Raw genomic sequence first — 19,354 nt, 5'->3', positions numbered from 1 at the left:
CGTATTCACTTTTAATTGGCATCAAAGTAAATGCACAAATATTTTTTAAACCCAAGTGAAACAGAAAACACTAGAGTCTCTAGTGGTCTTTTTGTTTAATACATTCATTGTATTTACTCAGTTTATTTACGAATTCTTTTAGTATATTATCATTGTTGGTTTTTGGGATTATAAAAATGGACACGAAAAATTCGAGATACCTGAATTATTTATTTTGAATTTTGCTAAAATATAGGACACCTAATTAGTAATATAGCAAATAGTTTCAAAGAAAATGGTAACAATGAGACTGTAATTTCGACCCTATTCAAATGTTACACAAAATGACGTTGAAATAATTTAAAGAATCCATATTCTGTTAAGCATTAATTGCCATGTTTTACTAAGTTTCTGCAGAAATATAGTTTACAGTATTCATCGCTTCATAAGTCAAGTCTAGAGGCAGCATACTATGTCTGGTAGACGTGAGGTTTTGAATTCGGCTCTCGGGGCGTCTAAAATAAATTTGTGTGCGTTTTTGGATTTGAAACTAACTTCAGTTATGCGAAATTATAATTAATACGCGACATGTCGATAAGCTTATTCTTTTTTCATACCATGGTATTGATCGGCGAAATGTTGGTGCACTAATTGAATCTCTACTTAATCTTTGATAGATTAAGGAACTAGGTTTGTATGGTCCTCTCATTTGTTTCCGTTGCAAGCATAATTATTAATCAAGTGATTAAACATAGCAATCTATTTGATTCGAATAACCTAGAATCTTTAAATTTGAGGCGAAGTCAGAATAGTAATATTATGGTGCAAAATAAATCCAGTGTCATTTATCCTTGTTTTTGTGTAAAATTATAAGGAAATTTATATACTGATACGTGAAGATAAAACTTGTATCCCGTTTTAAGCATATTGTTCGCACAGAAGAGTATGAGATTTGGTATAATTAAAGTTCATATACGCAAGGGATGCAAAAAAGAATTTATGAATTATGGCCGAATTTTGATCACTTGGCGACCATTAATAAAGATTATAATATTAACGTGATTGTTTGCAAATAATTTTATAATAAATATAATAAGCTTTGTTACAATGCGCAGAAACATATATTTGCGTGCCTAATTGAACTGTTTTGTACAGATTATGTTTTTAATGAAATGAACAAAACAACACGTTAGGATAATAAAGCACTAAGCATGGCAGTTATGGACACAGAAATTTCTTCATTTGGTCCTGTCTTGCTTTATGACAGACGGCGATTTTATTTATCGATACATACGTGCTTGTCATAATGAATCAGTGATCTTACAATAATTGCTCCGTGTTTCTTGCCGGATCTTCAATGGGCTATATAACAAAGGCACACTTTTGAAGCGCGCCGCGATGCATTCTGAGTGAAGAAAAAACTACGACAACCTCGACAACCCTTCAGGACAAGCGAAGAATTCGCGTCGACCGCAACACGAACAAATTGAGCGCGAACTATTGTGCGGTACGATTTGCTGAGATAACTCCCGTGTCGGGGAGCTCGGGCGCCGTCGAGCCGAGCGTCCGCTTGCCGCCGGACGTCCGCGGCCCATGACCACGCACCGCCTCGTCGCCGGAACGAATGGGAATGGTGTCGTTTACATTTCTGCTTCGCTTCCTGGTTCGCTGCTAGTAATCTGTGCGAGAAGGCAGTGTACGAGATACCGGCGGGAATAATCGCAATAGCGGTCCCGACTAGTGGTGCGCGCGGGACGCGTCTCTCTTATAAGGGGGGGGTCCCGGGCAGCGCGCGTTCAGTGTGCCCGAGTGTCCCGTGTTGCGTGAGCGCACTCCTGCGTGTGTCTGCACATATACGCATTTCTCCCGCAGATATCTACTGTCAACATGCAGCTCGTTTTGGCCTCATGCCTTTTGCTAATTGCAACCACCCTCGGTCCAGTTGCAGGTAAGTTTCATTTTAATTAACATTTTTTACTATGTAACTAAATAATTTAGTAAGTACTTTACTAGTTTTCATTTTAAATAAATAATTTTAGTACAACTTCTCCCCCAAAATATACTTTGTATAAAATAATTAATCGTTTCATAAAGTATTTTTTATTGCTATCAATATTAAAAACGTGTAAAATAAGTATAAGTAATATATTTGTTCGAGAAATGTTGAAACAAAATCAAAAGTAAATTGTTTTTTTTATGTAATATCCTGCTAGAAAAGATTTCTCAATCGTACTAATTTGGTTACGACGAGATGACGAAACCAAAATAGATATAAAGAAACCAAAACGGCCGTGGCGAGTCCGCGAACGCGACAATTCGATTTTTAATGAATCGCATATGGCCTAATAGTTACTACTTTGTAAGGAGGTGCATCTGAACGTAGCTCCGGAGGCGTAGCAAGGTGGCTGTTGTGACCTGCGGGTCTTCGACCTTCATTGTTCAGCTTTCATTAGAGTACAATGGCTGGATCAGTGAAACATCTTGACCCTGAATGCTTGTGTGGACTTTTTCGTATATTTAATATTGTTCCAACATAATACCTATATTATGTGGATTGTAACCATCTCTAGTGTCATAAGATACCACGAGGGTATCCGAGATTCTTAAATAAAATTACAGTGATCATAAAATATACTGCAAATTTTCCCAAGTCATAATATATAAAGTTAAAAATACAATGTTATTTAGAAAGATCATACAAAATAAATTATGTTATAATGCAAAAATCACACCGGTACAGTAATTTTGCGAAGCGTTCTAGAATAAAAACATAAATGAAATTGCATGTATGATGTCACGAATGCCAAGTGAACCGCGCATGTTGTAAGTTCGTTACGAGCGAAACTGGTGTAATTCCTCGCAACCTGCGTGCAATGTCAACAAAGCTCACCGGGCAACCTGCAGAATGAAACACCGCGTTCATTGCAATAACAGCTCGGCCAAGCTTTTATTGACTTCCTTTAAAAACATTTGACTGGAGCGCAACACTTGATTAGTTTAACTGAGAAATGAATGTCCCATTGTGACTGAGCCCACAAGACATTGGGTTATAATACAAATTTTGAAGTTATAGGTAGTGAGTTTATTCTATTTTTGTATACTTCCAAAGGTTTTCTATTCAAAAAATAAATAATGATTTTTAAACGTTAATTAATAAGATTAAAAAATAAAGAAAAAGCGTTCACTAGCGACCCAAACTGATTTCATAGTTCCGCTTATGTTGACTCAAGTGCATCAAATGGCCATAACTATACAATAGCACGGGACAGGAAAACAATACGACAGCCATTCCGACTGAGCCGACTCCTAACGCTTCGCGTTCAAACTTACATAAAAAAATGGTATTGAATATTAATCTCGTTGCTAGACTCTTCCACTCTCATAACTCGATTCAGATAAAGTTTAAATTTACATGTAGCATTTAAAAATTCAAATGTAAAAAGTGTATAAATTGCTAGGATGTATAAATTTGCAAGTGCAAGGTTGGTGGCGTGATTCTGAGCGTTTTGTTCGGAGTCAATGACCGTTCACTGTCAATGTTAACAATTTGTCAGAATGCTGAGTATAATTTTATCAAAGACGCCCTGTCCAAGCGATGAGTGATAAAAATTAACGATTTGCAGCAATCAACGTAGCTGCAAACGATTTCGCTAATGAGCCGTGTCTGCGGTTATCGGACAGGTTATCGTCAGCTTAGTAAAAACTTTTCCACGGAAGTAATTGTTGGAAAAAATAGTCACAGAGTGGGGAGGTCCAGGCAACAGGTGCGGGGGTTCATCGCCCCACGACTAGCCGTCGCATGCTAGGACATCTAGCGCCGTAGTTCCATGGAATACCTAATACCAGTATAATAGGTTGTCCGCGAGTCAGCATCCCCGGCCACTAGTAATGCCAACGCAGGTACCGTAAACACGAGATTCTTCACGGAAAGATGTTGCAGAAAAACATGCATGACTACATGCTTAACTATCACTGAGCGCAGTACATAATATTATATGGGACATTTTTATTTGCACCTTTTTCGTGGTATTATCGCGGGATAATTGTTTGCGCAATATTATCTTATTTAACAGTATATAAAGACGAGGACAAAATAAAAATAAACACGAGGGATTGCATTATACAATTAACTGTATAATACAGCCGAGAGACATGTATTGGTTTGTTTTGGTTCCAGTTACCTGGGTTGTGAACTCTTTTTGTATGTGGTGCCAGAAAACCATTGTCGTCGCACGTTTTGTATTTATAAACATACACCTAATGCACTCTGTAATAATAAATTATTATGTAAACATTCAAATACGTCCCGGCGGAGTAATAGCAATATATCGGCTTCACAAATGGTATGCGATTAAGAATTAAGAATCTATTCTAATTTATTGTCCCTATCCGTTATAAATATGGATTTTAGAAAATTTTGATTTTAATTCCAATACGACCGTGCCTAAACCGTAGAGAAAGACCGAAGGAACATTAAAGCAATTTAATTCTAAAATGTTGGGCGCCGAAAGCGGCTAAGTTTTATTTATTGTGGTCCTGAGATCTTAACTTTTTTGCCTCTATAATTCAGAAGTAACGCGTCCACGGCACCGGGTGGTATGATTGTATCAAATTACGTCAGCATGGGAATATCATTTCCTTTCGATGCGTAACTGATAGAATAATGTAATTTGAGTTTTTATATCCGAATTTTTTGCTTATTTTATAGACGTCAGTTTGTGCATGTGTTCATAAAATATTATCGGTGTTTAGTTCGCGCAATGGTCGCTGTACGTTCATTTTTGTCGTATTGTTAATAAGGTGGGTCGTCTCGTTAGTGATAAGTGGAATGACAAGCATTCGCGAACGTTTGTTTGTCTCCTTGGCTAGGATCAGGACCGGATCGGCATCGGGTTTGATTACTAAAAATAGTCTCGTGGGTGCATTCCGTGGCGCGGGAGGGAGCGCGCGCGCCGTCCTTGGTGTCTTCTCTTTGCCTCGTACACTCGCCATTATCTCGATCCCTTTTTTATGTTTCGATCACTATCCGGCCGCGAACAAACCGATAATTGTTCCCACGATAGTTTTTAGTTTTGATAGAAACTAAAATTGCACTTTTTACTGGCCCATGATTTAGATAATTTAATGACGCCCCTGTGGTTTCCGAAGCAATTTAAACGATCGTCGGCAATTTAGATATAGTACTATTGATGATTGAAATCTGTTCATTTCCGCTTAGAGGGCAATGACTTTGAAAATGTTGTCTAGCGTCTTGATGTGCGAGCCTTTTGAATGCATAAATGACACAACGTAATATGATAAGACCATGCAATAGCAAATGAAAAGACTGTACGTTTACAAATATTAATGTGTAATAAATGGAATACCCACAAATAATGCGTCATTTATTGTAAAGAACTCTATTAGGCACACTAGTATGACACAGACGCGTAATAATGAAATCCACACGATGGCAATCATTTTTCAAGATGGTTTTGCCCGTTTCGCCAGCATTGTAACCGTAAAATGAACTTGTGTAATGATCGCCGTTTATATACGCATACAGCACAAGATTATATACGAACGCGTCATGAGAAAATATTGAAAAACTGACTTTACTCTAAAGGAATATAGTTTACTTTCAATCAATAAGCAAAATTCTAGGATAAGACGAGGTCGACGCTTTTCTATTTGGATCGGGGACCATGTGCATCTGTCGGGTATATTGATAGCGTGGGCCTCGTTCATGAAAATATTACTTTAGACCTACAATGGTTTTAGCTTAAGCGTGCTCCGTTTTAAAGCTGTTTTGTTCAGCTACTTTAATTAACTGACTGGTCATGGACAGCACACGGCCGCCAATTTAACCTTTGAACATAGGTTGGTCGGTCGAGCGTGGGTAGTTATGCTTAAAATGTAATAGTGCAAATCTAGGTTCAGTTTAAGGCATGGAATAACCATCACAAATAGCTACTATTGTCAATATAAATTACAATTATCGAAATGAAGACGCAGATCAACAATTAGTTATAGATATTAGATTTATGAACAGTAACGCAATCTAAGAACTTTCGCTACAAGATGTAAAATATATTGACGACACAGCTCATTAGGGTAATACACAGTACACCGCCGAGGGAGTCCCATTAGGATAGTAAAAACATATATTTCACTAACAATAAAAGTCTCAGTTTAAAAATGATATTAACATGTGTATAACTAGTAGTAGTAGAAACTTGTAATTGGCCTTCTTTGAGTGTATGTATCCTTTACTATGAGTTGTACTGGCTGTAAGTTTTCCAAATAGAAAAGTAATATAAAAAAATACCACACCATACTCTACCCACCATCACTGCGATACAACAATTCGGCGTTCAAGTAATCGAGATGCATATGGACGGCGACCATAACGCTTCGAGTACCAGCGGATGATCGTGCGGGGCTCGGTGCGTTGCAACTGGTTACTAGTTCATGTTATGTAACGAGATGCATTGCGCGGCTTACTGCACCGGGCGCCCGCGGCTGCCGGCGCCAACGGTTTGCGGTTTGACGATTACAGTGCTTTTAATCGACGCCTCGCCGTATCGGATTCATTTGAAGGTGGAACCTAATACACTCATGACGATAACGGTAGACGACGGTGGAATGAGGATTTTATGAATAGTGGAGAATTGTGACGAAGTAATCATCAATCGGCGTCACTATATTATGCATAGGCAAAGGAATTTTCACAAATACTTTGAAAGGGATTGGCAATATTGTTCAGTAGGTGGTAATAAATAAGAAAATCCGGTGAAGTCCGTAAAAAAAGTATTTGTTCTAAAGCCATCTTTACAAATTCAAATAATTATCGCTGACTTAGGACTTGCTTTACAGGTCTCAAGTAAATGTTAAGTGGCAATTAATGTTAGACAAAAGTACTCATCTGACTGTCATTTATTTTGACATCATAATTGACAATGGGACTTGTCTATTTGTCGTTGTTGTACTTTGTTTGACGAGTAAAATTGACTACCACATGGTGAAATAGGCAGTTAGCGCGATTAGTTCTTTTGCTTTAAACGAACATAATTGGGTATGCGTCTTAGTTTTTTGTGAAGTTGTTAAATTATTTTAGTGAGTGCAATGTAATACCATGGCTGTAGTGACCATAATCATATTCGAAGTTTCTATTCTTAATGTTGAATGTGAGTTATATTAGGGAAATTGAAGGGAAAATATTACAATTTCTTTTGAGAGCAATTTCTTTTTTGCAAGTAGAGCTGTACGGAGGGTCCCATTCGCTCACAACTTTCTGTAAATATTTCTATTTGTTATACTCAATATATAAATAAATAAACACTAAATACATAGTCTGCAAAAATCCTGTCCTCTTCCTACGACTTTCTAAGACGACAAGTCTTAATAAACCCACAAAATCTTTACGTTATGAAGAGATATAGTTTTCACTGACGCTTGTGAAATTCCTATGTATACAAAACAAAACTCCTTAATTATTGTTACTTTAATTCGTTCAAATACAAATATATTACCTTAAAATTTCAAAATATGTAACCCTACGGAACTCTACAAAAGCACGATCCCTTTTCGCACATGATCAATTTTTTAAATATAATATTTAAGTTACAACAAAAATAAAATTAATAATTCGTATGCTACACTAAACTACTGAAGAAATAAAGTTTACGATGTCGTTAAACCACGTAACATGATATTTTACGTTACACGGAATACTGATGCGCGTACCTGACTTTAGTGAGGGATGAGCACTAATAAAAATGTAACGTCTTCATCATTCTCAACGACTACAATAAAGGGTTGGACTAAACTCTTATATGATGTCAATAAATAATCACCTTTTAGCACGTGACATTTTTTAAAGTTTTTTTCTTTATTGACTATTTTTTTAATTACTTTATATACCAAGTTTGTTTTAATAAATCTTGTGATTTGATATTTCCGTTCTAAAATCATTTTTCATACGCACTAAACAGGTGTTTTAATTGTTCACAAGATAAAAAGAGGTTTCTGTATACGGTCAGTAATTATTTCTTTGTATTAAATGTCTTGATAAATACAATGATTAGCAAAAGAAGCACTAAGCACTAATGATACTTAAAATACGCGCATTATGTAGTCGGAAAGAGAAAATTATAGTTTTACAAATAAGGTACGAACCTTCATTTACTGATTCTCTATTTTTTTGCGCACCTATGGCACGTAATAACATACTTTTTGCCAATAGTCACTAGTGTTATTCGAATAAAATTAAATGCTCCGTAATTATAGAGGTAAAATAGAAATAGGGTGCAAAATTACTGAATATTCATACATATTCTTGGGTTGACGGAGTGTGAAATCTATTTTTTCTTATTGTACTAAGAAAAACTCGTTATATAGAATTGCAGTATAGTTACTTATGTTTATGCAAAGGTTCCGAGAACACGCAACCCTCAGCTTCACTATTCATATTACGTTTTTATAGTCGTCTTAGTATAGGTAAGGTACGAGCATGCTTGTCTTTTTCAAATTACAGAGGAGCTCAACGGGTAATCACTTTAATTTTCTGCTGCATACGCACTACTATCGCATTCAGGTTCCTACTATTATACGCGTACGTGAATAAACACTGGTGATTAACTGAGGCGGATCCGATTAATCGGCGACATAAAAAACGACCTAGGTGGTTGATAACAGTACGTCTATACAAAGTTAATGGTTAAACAACGAACATAATTTAGCACATGGTATTCTGTATCTACTTGTAATGTAAAATGAGTGTAAATGTAGGAAGATATCGCGCGGGTCCTAGAGGCGATAGAAGGATAATTGGGTATCCATTTATGTACATATAATTTGTTCTACCTTCCTTGGGTGATTTTCAAGTAGCTTAGACTTCTTGTAGATTAACACGACGCGGATCTAAGTTCCGTATCCTTGTTCAGGATTTGGCCAAATTTGCAATAATCGTACGATGGTATACGGGAGTTGGAAATGATTGCAATCCGCATATATTTTAATACAGTTCTGGTATACAATGTAATAATTACAAAGTTAAGTCCACAATATAGCACTTTTTATATATTATGTAAAATTTCCTTCTTTGTATGAACCTTTAGGATGTCAATAATAGCCGTATATAATAGGTCATGGAACTTGGATCAATGTATTGTTTTAAAAACATGATTCAAGTAGTCACCCCATAATGTTTTATTTTATAATGAAAGAGAGGAAGTTGTTTTTATTGCGTGCGACGTGAGATAACTTGTGGAGATTATTCACGGATTGTAAGCGAGCGATATCCGCCAGGGTGACAATCCTTTTTGGTAATAATAAATACGTAACGACGGGCGGCACGTTGTGAATACGTGCGTGTTTCTTTAACTTCCGACATTTGATACTTTATTGTGTGATGTATCCGAAATGCAATATAAGGTGATGTGACACGATTGTTAACATCTGTTATCAAACATTTTAATAATCTTTGTGACTATAATAAGTATAAAGTAGTGCAGTTTATAAAATCAACTGGTTTACAAACTTTTATTTTAATATATGTTGATTAGCTGTGTAATAAGTATTTTCAGGTTACCGAGTTATTTTAATTTAAATTCAAACGGTTTCTAACCAGTCGATATTAACAATTTATTGGTCACGTTCTTTAATTTAATACCCGCAAGTTACGTTGCATTTCTATTTTTTTTATTTTTGCGATCGGCGAAATCGATACAAACGTCGATCGATAGTGATTCATTGCGATTTTATCGCTTGCGGCGCGGCGTGCGTGCGCGACATTCGCAAAGTATATTTGGACGGCGGACCGTTAGGGCAGCGCGGCGTCCGGTAGATGAGCCCGCCGGATATCCACTCGCCGCGGCGCCGATTGACGCCCGCGCAAGTGCACTCACCCCTGCGTTGCCCGGTACAAGCTAGGGTTGTCGCACGCACCTTCTCTATTTTCTTCTAGTTAAAATACTTATTCCTACGGTTTGTCGTCAGCTTGAATATTAATTTAAGCTTCAAAGATACACAGAAAATACAGATGTTCGTTATTCGAATATTATAATGGATCCTTTATCTTGGTCGTTTTCAACATAAAAGCGACTGCTTAAGGAAATTTATTTGTGTCCTTTAAGATGAAAGAAAGGAGACGAGTACTGGATTCTAAGAGGCTCATTTTCAGAATAAAGGCCACTCATTCCGCGTTGCAAGTATGAAAATTATGTAAATGATGTCTTAGCAAGTATACATCGTACTGCACAGTTTAAACAAAAATAGGAAATTTGATGTTCTGAATCATGATGTAGGCATGTAATATATAAAGTAGGTACGTAAGGTATGTTCTTGACACAATAAAATTTGCATTGTTTACTTGGTAGATTTTATGAAATCATATCCAATCATAGAAATGTATGATATGCGGCTCGTGTTTGGTCGGCGCGGTCGCGGCGGGGTCGGGAGTTGCCGATGCTGCTCATCTATATGCGGCGCGCGCGCATGACTCATACGACGTGACTTGCCTCCCCGGCGGTCATTGTTGCTTCAAGTAAAGTCTCACTGTCAGCTGCCACTTTCTAAGCCCTAACGATGGCCCTTTATATCCGTACACGGCGCTGTAATCTCGTAACGCTTTGAAGGCTTCACATTGAACTAACTTGTGACGCTGTTACCGGAAGACTGTGTCCATCGTGCAATATATTACTCAATCCTGAAGGCGCCGTCTTATTTAAAAGATAATTAATACTCACGTTAGAGCAAGAGCCTCGTTAGCTTAGATTCAAAATTATGTTTTATAGCTGCTGTAATTATTGCAGAAGTCATGAAGAGGGCTTTCAAATTTTACTTTACGCTAAAATCCACATTCCTGTGTTGAGTGTAAAACAACAACATTAGGTATGTAAAGAATGCAAACACACCCGCTGTGGTAAATTGTAGCCGCTATTAAACTGGCTCTAGAATACAACATTCATCAGGAAAGGTCGTATAAGAAGTAAAAGCGAAGCGGGCGAGTAATGCGCGACATCGTTTATTTATGAGGCTACATTATGCATGGATTCCAATCGCAGTCTCTGGACCCGTAACAACCGAGTAAAGCTCAGTTGCACAACCGCTGTTCCTTAACGATGTGTGTATACTACACAATTGACTCTTCATACGATGTTAAAGGCAAATAATCTTAAAAGCAATTTATTTCGCTTTTCCATATTAGGCACGCCATAACCTCGTGCAGTAACAATTTCCCGTGGAATATCTGTAATGGTTGAGTTTCGTTAACGACGGTTTCCAGTCACGAACTTGAGATAATAATACGTAAATGTCATCATCATTTAGACTATTGTGAATAAGCTTAAGTGTCCAGTGTCGCTCACGTGACCATCAATCAATGCGTACGCGCTGGAGTTTAGTGCTCAAGAAGTCAATTAGTGTCCGCGAGCTAATCGGCCCTCTGTTCGTTTTACAAGCGTTTTTCAATGCACGTGGGGCAGGATGTTGTTAATTAACTGTTATTAATCGCCTCCAGGTCCGCAAAATAATGCTTCCATGCGTCTACTGTGATTCTAATCTTCGTTTCCTCTGAGAACCTTTTATAATTTGCAATTCGTATGACACGTTGCAATTAAATATGTTCGTTTTAATGCGGTAGTCATTTAATTTGATTTATTGTGGACGTGTTCTATTTCTCAAGATTTGGTGAAACGTAACCTTGACTATATTCGGTAATGACCTTTTTACAAAATTTGTTATTGTTTATAAAGAAACCTGTCTAATCAAAAAGAAATCCTGTGTTTTAATTTCATGCAAAATCATTTTTTGTTATTCATCGTTCAAACAGAGGTTCAAATGTAAACGCTGCGCTGTCACAAACACGCTATGACGCGAATTCATTGCTTTAGAAAATGCTATATTTGAACCAACTTACTTTGAAAGTCTAGACGGATCGTTCTGAATTTGTTCAAAGGGACGCGTAGTTTACTTGAATATCGAATATTGACCCCAATTTATAAAAAATAAATCTCATCAAAACTAGTAAATAGACATTCCAAACATTAAGGTCGTAGACATCACTTTCAACACACAACTCAATTAGGCAGTAATGAAACTTGTGGTCGACCGCAAAATGACGTTTACATTGAATATAATTAGGCAGCGCCTAACGAAGCGGTGGTCCGACCGCAAAACACAGTCTCGTATGTATTTCACGTCCAATCATTATGCTATAGTTCATAAATGTACGTGACAAACGGCAATTTTATGACAATGAATTTCAAGCGCCACCATTCAAACTTACTAAAATTGCATCGAATGCATTCATTCTTTGTACATTGATGGTATGATAATATGATGCACCGGTATAAATATTGATAAACAATTCTGGTGATTCCTCTTGCCGACAGTATATGTCACCATAATAAGACGTATGTCATTCGGAAACGTGTGTAGACTTTATTAATGAACGTTGTTAAATGAATGCTCGTCAACGATACCATTACTTGTAAATTGTAAATGCAATTTTTATCTTTCGGTGATATTAGCTCAATTATAATATAATTGGTGGGCAGATGGTTATAATGAATATTATGTTATGGAGATCTAATGATGAAGTAATTACATATGTACTAATGTATAGTAAATTACCGTCGATAAATAAAAGCGGGATATAAAAAAACTTGCGACAGTAATCGACTAAAATGAATGCATATACAAAAATACGGCGGTGTCGAACTCAGTGATGGGCTATAATAAGGGATATGGATGATTGAGGGCCGCGGTTCCTCGAGGTCATATTAATTTTTTTGTCAAAACGCGTTGTCATTTATCCTCTGTCGTCCCGCCGCTGACATTTTATGATTGAAGAGCGAATTTAAATACAAAAAACACGTATAGGATTTCTTTAATGTACGTACTGATAGCATTACTAATAGTGAAATAATTTATTGCAGCTCAAAGGATAACGACCATACAGCTGGATGGCGTTCAATACTTCATATCAAGAATGAATCCTTACAGCCCGGAGCTCAACTATTTCTTGGCTTATCAGTATTGCAGGTAAAATACATTTAAATGTTTATATTGAATGCTTTGGTCAAGATCTGTTTTCAAACTAAGGGTACAACTTCGACATCGTGACTTTGAGAATTCTTATCTGTTTGCTTCGTGTTGAAGATCTTGCTCGAGTCTAGATAATAAGAATCTTAAGACAGCGTCAGCAAGCACATCTGGGTATTGCCTTTACACCTCGTGATCAGGAAGTGCCTATGTACCTACACTGGTATTTGTATTACTGTTTAGACCTCTGGGAAATATTGTGAACATTATACTTGTAGGCGAGTACGTTGAACACTTCCGCAAGCCATGGCAAATATAAAATTTCTCGCAAACAAAGAACTCGGAATTAACTTGAGGACTTCAATTTCAGCACATGAACCTTTCAACTGGCTCGTAAAATAAATCTTTATTACGCGAACCAATATGCACTGTAGGAACTACGCCTATTCAACTAAATAATAAGAATGCCCAAGGAAACCTGTTAAATTGTCAAATGTCAAATTGCCCCAACATGTTAATGTTACGGCATTTTGTATATTGAATTTTGGAGCGAAAGATGTACAGGTTTTACACGTAAATTGAGATGACAAAAAATTCCAAGCGGTCCATCTTTCGTGCTGTAGCTCTTACCACGTGCAAGTTTGAATTACTTTGAAAGGTCAGTACCCTCGTGCTCGTTCATGATGTCCTTATGCCGCGTTGTTGTCACGACCTATTTATTTACAGTTTCAATTGTTCACGACTGTGAGACCATTTTAAGTCTCGTTTTACAAGGGAATTGAGAAATAATGAATCTAAGAAATCGATTAAGGTCGCGATAAAAGCGACGTATAATATGACGCGAATTTGTTATCCGATATGACAGCCGTGACGAACTGGACGCGATTTATGAGCAGGTGCTGTGTGACGTGATGGGACTCCAAGTGTCATACGAATTACGAATACGGCTATGAGTCGGCGCTCGGCACTCACTCGCACCGAGCAGCGACATCGTCGTCGTGGATAATTTACAAACTGTTACGGTTCGCTTTGATTGCGATGACAAAAAGGAACTAACGGTACCCATGTGACGCGAATGCACGATAGTCATTAGCGAACTTTTTATTGTACCGAATACCGGTCGCGAACAAAAAATAAAACGAACTCTGTATGTATCCTGATTAAAAATAATATGGTTCTGTAACCGAACATAATTTTCAGTTACAAAACGGTAGATGCAGGTAAAATTTTACTGTACATAAAATTTTTGTTGGTTGCAAAATTTTTGCTCAATTATACTCAAGTTAATTAAATTAGGGCACTCATTTTAAACTTCAAAACTGGTTAAGAGCGTTGGAAGATGTAAGTAAAAAGATTAAAGGTGTTCGAGGAATGTTAAAAAGGCTTTAATGGTGTGTTGGTAAATGTCGCTGATATTTGCTAATTACTTTTATGATATTTGTATGCACTAATAACACATTAAAATGTACCAAAAAGAGAAAACCTGTTGAATAAAGTTTAAAGAAATATTTTAAATCAAAAAGAGACAATAGACGCTTTTACCAGTGTGGTTTGAATAAACTAAGTCGATTTGTTTCACGCAGTACCAACTCCTACGAAACACAGTTGGATACTGATTACTGAGCTCGAAGGTATCAAGTAGTGCAATGTCGCCGAGGATTTTAATCTCGTAGAGTTTTCTGAACTTCAAGTTGGAATGCAGTCCTGTCCGAGTACTGTCCCAAGCAAGTGTACAGAATAAATTGCCACTCGATGAACAAGCTTCGTCGCACAGTTTATAGCTAATAGCTGAATACGATTAGCAAAGATAGTTATTTTAAATTACGTTTATGGATCCGGTGTAACGAGTTTGTAAATACATATTGTCACAGGAAAAAGATAAATGGTTTCATGGGGTGTTTCTTTCACTGACTATTAAGATGATGTTAGCGAGTTTATACAATATATGCATGTATATTTTCGCAGATCGTTAGGGTTGCAGCTGGCTTCTTTCGAGACTAAGGAAAAGGCGGATTCTATTACTACGTATCTGACAAATGCAGGTATGGATATAATAATTGTTTTTATCACATCGTATCGTGTACTTTAAACAAATCATCAAATAAGTCCATGTATCCAAGTTTTTCTGTAAAATTTTAGCCTATTTTGTGTTTTTTTCTACAATACGTTGGATTCTTGGTATTCTTATTTTATTCATGTACTAATTTGCAGTTCTACCATGGGTTTGTATGGACATCTTTCGAACTTTAAATTGATTAAATCTTATTCAGGTTACAACAAGTACGACTTTTGGACATCTGGCAACAACCTTGGTACGGACATGTATTTGTGGATGAGCACTGGGCTCCCATTCAACGCAACGTTCAACTATATGCGAAGGCTGCCCATGGATGCTCCCAGCCAACATGCTGACGACAGCATTGACCCCTTGGACGTGCCCCAGGGCAGCACCGCACCCCAGCGTACCGCTAGACACGGGTACGTATCTCCACTAGCATTTAATACAATATAGTAACCACACATACTGTCAACGTTAGATATTATTTATTAAGATAGGGCGTGGGTGTAAAGAGAAATATTATTAACAAAATGAACAAAACTGTATGGACCTTCTAGAGATTAAAGGGAATTTCTATGCTTTCGAGTGATTTTACCATATCTCTTGTAATAAAATAAAATATATCAACTGGCATAATAAGCCTCGTAAAATTTCCTTGTAAAATCTGTGGGGCTTTACACCTGTTCTCTCCAGTTGTGGGCTGAAAAGGGGCTGAGTAATATATAATTCCAATTCATTTTTGATTATTACTTTCTATGTGAAAGGTAGGTGACATTCCTAGAAACTCGACTTTAGCATTCGATGTCATAAATACGTGTGCCATGGTCTAGCTAGGGAATACGGAGTGGATGTGTAGGTGGGACAACCTCAGTCAACATTTAAAATAGAAAACACTTACTGCAACTCTTTTATAACCAGTTATGTCGCTATTAAGCATTAACAATTTACTGATTGCTAGGCAAATAATTAAGTACCATTTTAAATAATATGAGGTTGTCATGAGAAAGCACTGCGGTATCCTATTATTATTATGCACAGACAATTTTCTGGAAAATTGTAGTGTACATAGATTTTCCCACAAAACGCTTCGTTGGTTAAGTTGATTGCATCAGTGTAATACTATAATATTTTATCATGAGAAATGTCTTGTGTCCTCGGGTTATCGAAACGTATTGCATAAAAACTAGTCGGTATTCCAGGACGGAGCATGTGATGACAAACGGATGCGTGTCACTCAAGGCGCCTACCTTCCACTGGGAGCCTCAGCACTGCGGTGAAATCAAGGACTTCATATGCGAGCAGACCCGCTGCTACTACTACAACTACGGCTCCATCCCCGTGTCGTCGGCGCAGGGGTAATGCCAGGTGAGATGCCAGCTGTCTCCGGAGGCCTACTCCCCGACTAGCCGCGCGCTTCTCTTGTCACGTTTTTGAGCAGAATCCAATACTTGCTTCCAAATTTACGAAATTGTCTTCGTAAACAAATGTCTGAAGACGACAGTCCTCATCACCGCACTCGAGATGCTGATTGGGTATTGTATGTAGTGTCTGTGCTAACATACCAGGCCAAGTGTAATCCTTGGTTCGATTTGTTTTATGTACATAGCGCGCGGGCCCGCGGGATTAGGCTTCTGCGCCAACCCAACCACCAAACAAGAGCCCTACACCCAACAGACGATGTTTGGCTATTTATTAATATCATCACTATTTTACTTTATTGTACCTATACAATTTAATCAAAATTTAGAGCAAAATCTTTTGGTGGGTGGGTGAAGGGGGCTTTGCTTGGTATCTCTTGTTTAAGTGATATACTTCATGTTTTGTGTTTAATATTTAATTATGTATGTAACCATAATCATCATTAACACCTATTTGTTTAATTACTTAAATGTTTAATGTAATATATCACATTATTGCCAATTTAAAATATTAGCGATGGGTATCGTTTGCACAAACGGCTCTCTAACACGAGGGTCGGTCTGTTCTGGTCGGCAGGAAGCCGCTGTCGATGACGACCACGACGACAGCTCACCCGCTCACGTCGTCGTCGCCGCCGCCACCTCAACCTGAACATTTGCCGACCCACTTCACCCTCAACGACCTTCTTGGCAAGTTCCGACCTTCCTCGCTCGACGGGCTTCAGTCGCCGCACCTCAAGACAAGCGCCGTTCTCAAATCCCCGCCTCAGATCGACTCTCACTACTCGCGCGCGGCCGACGCACACTCACACGACCACGAACAAGAGCAGAAGGAGGAGGCGACCCAGGGTCCGTACGAAGACGACGACGGCATGGTGGGGGACGACCCGGCCGCCTACCTGAGCCACCAGGCCCGTGACGCGCCCGCCGTCGACGACGCGCCCTCTACCGCCGAGCCGGACGCCACTGAACATTCCGTCCACGCCAGCGGCATGCTGGCACCACCCGCCTACTAAATTCGTCCGGCTCGACGTCGTATTTGTGTAACTTTTTCGTATTAATTAGATATTGTGTCTACCAAAAGTATTACCTATTTCATAATTATTAGACTTCGTATTAAGCAATCATAAAAGTAATTTTTACATTAGGAGCTTGCTTTTTGAGGGTATATCGCACGCCTTGGTTTATGGATACTGCGCAATGTAAATGAGATTTTTAGAATCGTAATAGTAGCATGTCAATTTTAGTTACAAATATTTATGGAGATTTCGAAGGTTCCATGGGGCAATACTATTGTAATTCCGTTGAAGATGCTGGCGACTCGTTCGATGCGACTTGCCTCCGTCTTCTCGCGTATGAATATCACAAAATAAGTAGGTACTGAACGAAATTAAGTACCTTGACTTCGCTAAGGTAATTATAGGTTTCAGATCTCCGGTATTTCATGTAAACCGCAAAATGTATTATCTAATTTAAGAAAATTAAGTGGATATTATATCGGGACATATCAATCGGAATAGTGGTCTAAGATAGTGTTTATAATATACGTGACGTACCTAGTTAAGTATAATTAGTTGGAACTCAAGAATTTAAAGAATAGTGATGTAGCGAAGTTAATAAAGTTTAAACTTTATAAGTACTGAAAAAATGTTTTATTTCATGCACCTGAAAAACACTAAAAACGTGAAGTTAAATACCCAATTATAAATGCCATACAAAATGGAATTACACCTTCAATAATAGATATCTCACTTGTGTTCACATATTACAGTAATGATTCTATTAACTGAGACAAGGTTATCCGAAATGAAAATATAACCACAAAAACAAATCACGAATTAACACAATATCAGGTACATCTGACAAATATAAATTATTACAAAATTCAACAGCAGACACGAGCACAGTAATATTTAGAAATTATATTAGTCTGTATGATGTTAATTTTACGTCCACTACCTCTCTCGTTGTTTACGCCTATATTCTTAAGTATATCGCCACCTAAAAGTTGCCTGGTAGAAAATGACTTAAGCATTAAGTTCATCTTTATACTTTTTGTAATAAATAAAAGTTCTTAACTACATTTACGAGAAAATTAGACGACGGAGCAATGGGTATTGCAATTGGGTGTGATATATTCCCCAACTTCTTTAGATAAAGGCAGCGTGCAGACGCTATCAAGTTGTTTTTGGGAACACTACACTACTATGAAACTCACCAGCCATTGAGCACTCCCTCCACGTTGAGCATGGGCACGATCTTAAAGACGTATTTGGCTCGTAATGCGGAGGCGACGGCCGTGTCTCCGAGCAAGCAAGCGAGCGAACCGTCCATCACCCAGGACGCGTTGCTCTCTCCGGGGTGCACGCGGGCAGTTAGAAACACTATGTCACGGTCCTACGATAAACGATTAAATAGTTATAGCAAAATATGCTCTTGACAAGTTATTTGCACTTGAAATTATTGCAAATAACTTGTCAAGAGCATATTTTTTCTCATGAAAATCGATGATATAAATTATGCTGTGCTTTTTATACAGTAAAATGATTATTACTGATGTGCCCATGATTTTTGGGAATTCAAGTCATTGATTAGCCGTAATAATTATATTATAACTTTTGATACATGTCTAAAATTTTATTTGGATAGATTGATACTAAGTTCTATTTTAATAAATGAACTAAGACGTTAAATTATTGGTTTACAATAAAGTTCTCACCACAATAGGATTAGACGGCGAGTCGTCAGCAGAAATAGTCAACAATGGGACTTCGTTATTGTTCAACGAATAGCAGAGCGGCTCAGCGCGGAAATAGGAACCGGGCGGCATCTGCAAACTCCATTGCCAGATGCGAGTCTAAAAAACAACCAT

The 19,354-nt window shown here is 37.7% G+C and overlaps 2 protein-coding genes across 5 annotated transcripts in view; one reads left to right on the top strand and one right to left on the bottom strand.

Moving 5' to 3' along the window:
• Nucleotides 1–19,354, bottom strand: part of LOC119188396 (cytosolic carboxypeptidase 1-like) — a gene marked incomplete at its 5' end in the record, with an annotated part of 59,826 nt that overhangs the window by 17,348 nt on the left and 23,124 nt on the right. The window contains 2 exon segments of the mRNA XM_037442810.1: nt 18,701–18,879; nt 19,202–19,339. Coding sequence (XP_037298707.1) covers nt 18,701–18,879; nt 19,202–19,339 — 317 coding nt within the window.
• On the top strand, nt 1,743–18,130 carry LOC115443743. Of its 4 annotated transcripts, none has more exons than XM_030169284.2 (6): nt 1,743–1,927; nt 12,900–13,005; nt 14,971–15,047; nt 15,276–15,483; nt 16,252–16,419; nt 17,060–18,130. In XM_030169284.2, exons 1-6 carry the CDS (start codon nt 1,867–1,869, stop codon nt 17,496–17,498), a joined length of 1,059 nt encoding a protein of 352 aa, XP_030025144.1. In that variant the 5' UTR covers nt 1,743–1,866; the 3' UTR covers nt 17,499–18,130. The 4 variants fall into 4 exon arrangements, with proteins under 4 accessions (XP_030025144.1, XP_030025145.1, XP_030025146.1 ...); XM_030169285.2 differs by having other exon boundaries at nt 1,751–1,927; nt 16,264–16,419; XM_030169286.2 differs by having other exon boundaries at nt 1,753–1,927; nt 16,252–16,429; nt 17,060–17,328.

Source organism: Manduca sexta, chromosome 25 (genome assembly GCF_014839805.1).
Source record: "Manduca sexta isolate Smith_Timp_Sample1 chromosome 25, JHU_Msex_v1.0, whole genome shotgun sequence".
NCBI classification, from domain to species: Eukaryota; Metazoa; Arthropoda; class Insecta; order Lepidoptera; family Sphingidae; genus Manduca; species Manduca sexta.
The sequence above is the reverse complement of the archived record's forward strand: the minus strand, read 5'-3'. Positions and strand labels throughout refer to the sequence as shown.

Excerpts from the sequence above, each read along its gene's own strand:
- LOC115443743 (XM_030169284.2), top strand. The coding sequence starts at position 1,867 with ATGCAGCTCGTTTTGGCCTCATGCCTTTTGCTAATTGCAACCACCCTC. Across the intron at positions 13,006-14,970 it reads TTGGCTTATCAGTATTGCAG|ATCGTTAGGGTTGCAGCTGG; the intron begins GTAAAATACATT and ends ATATTTTCGCAG. Across the intron at positions 16,420-17,059 it reads CCCGTGTCGTCGGCGCAGGG|GAAGCCGCTGTCGATGACGA; the intron begins GTAATGCCAGGT and ends TCTGGTCGGCAG.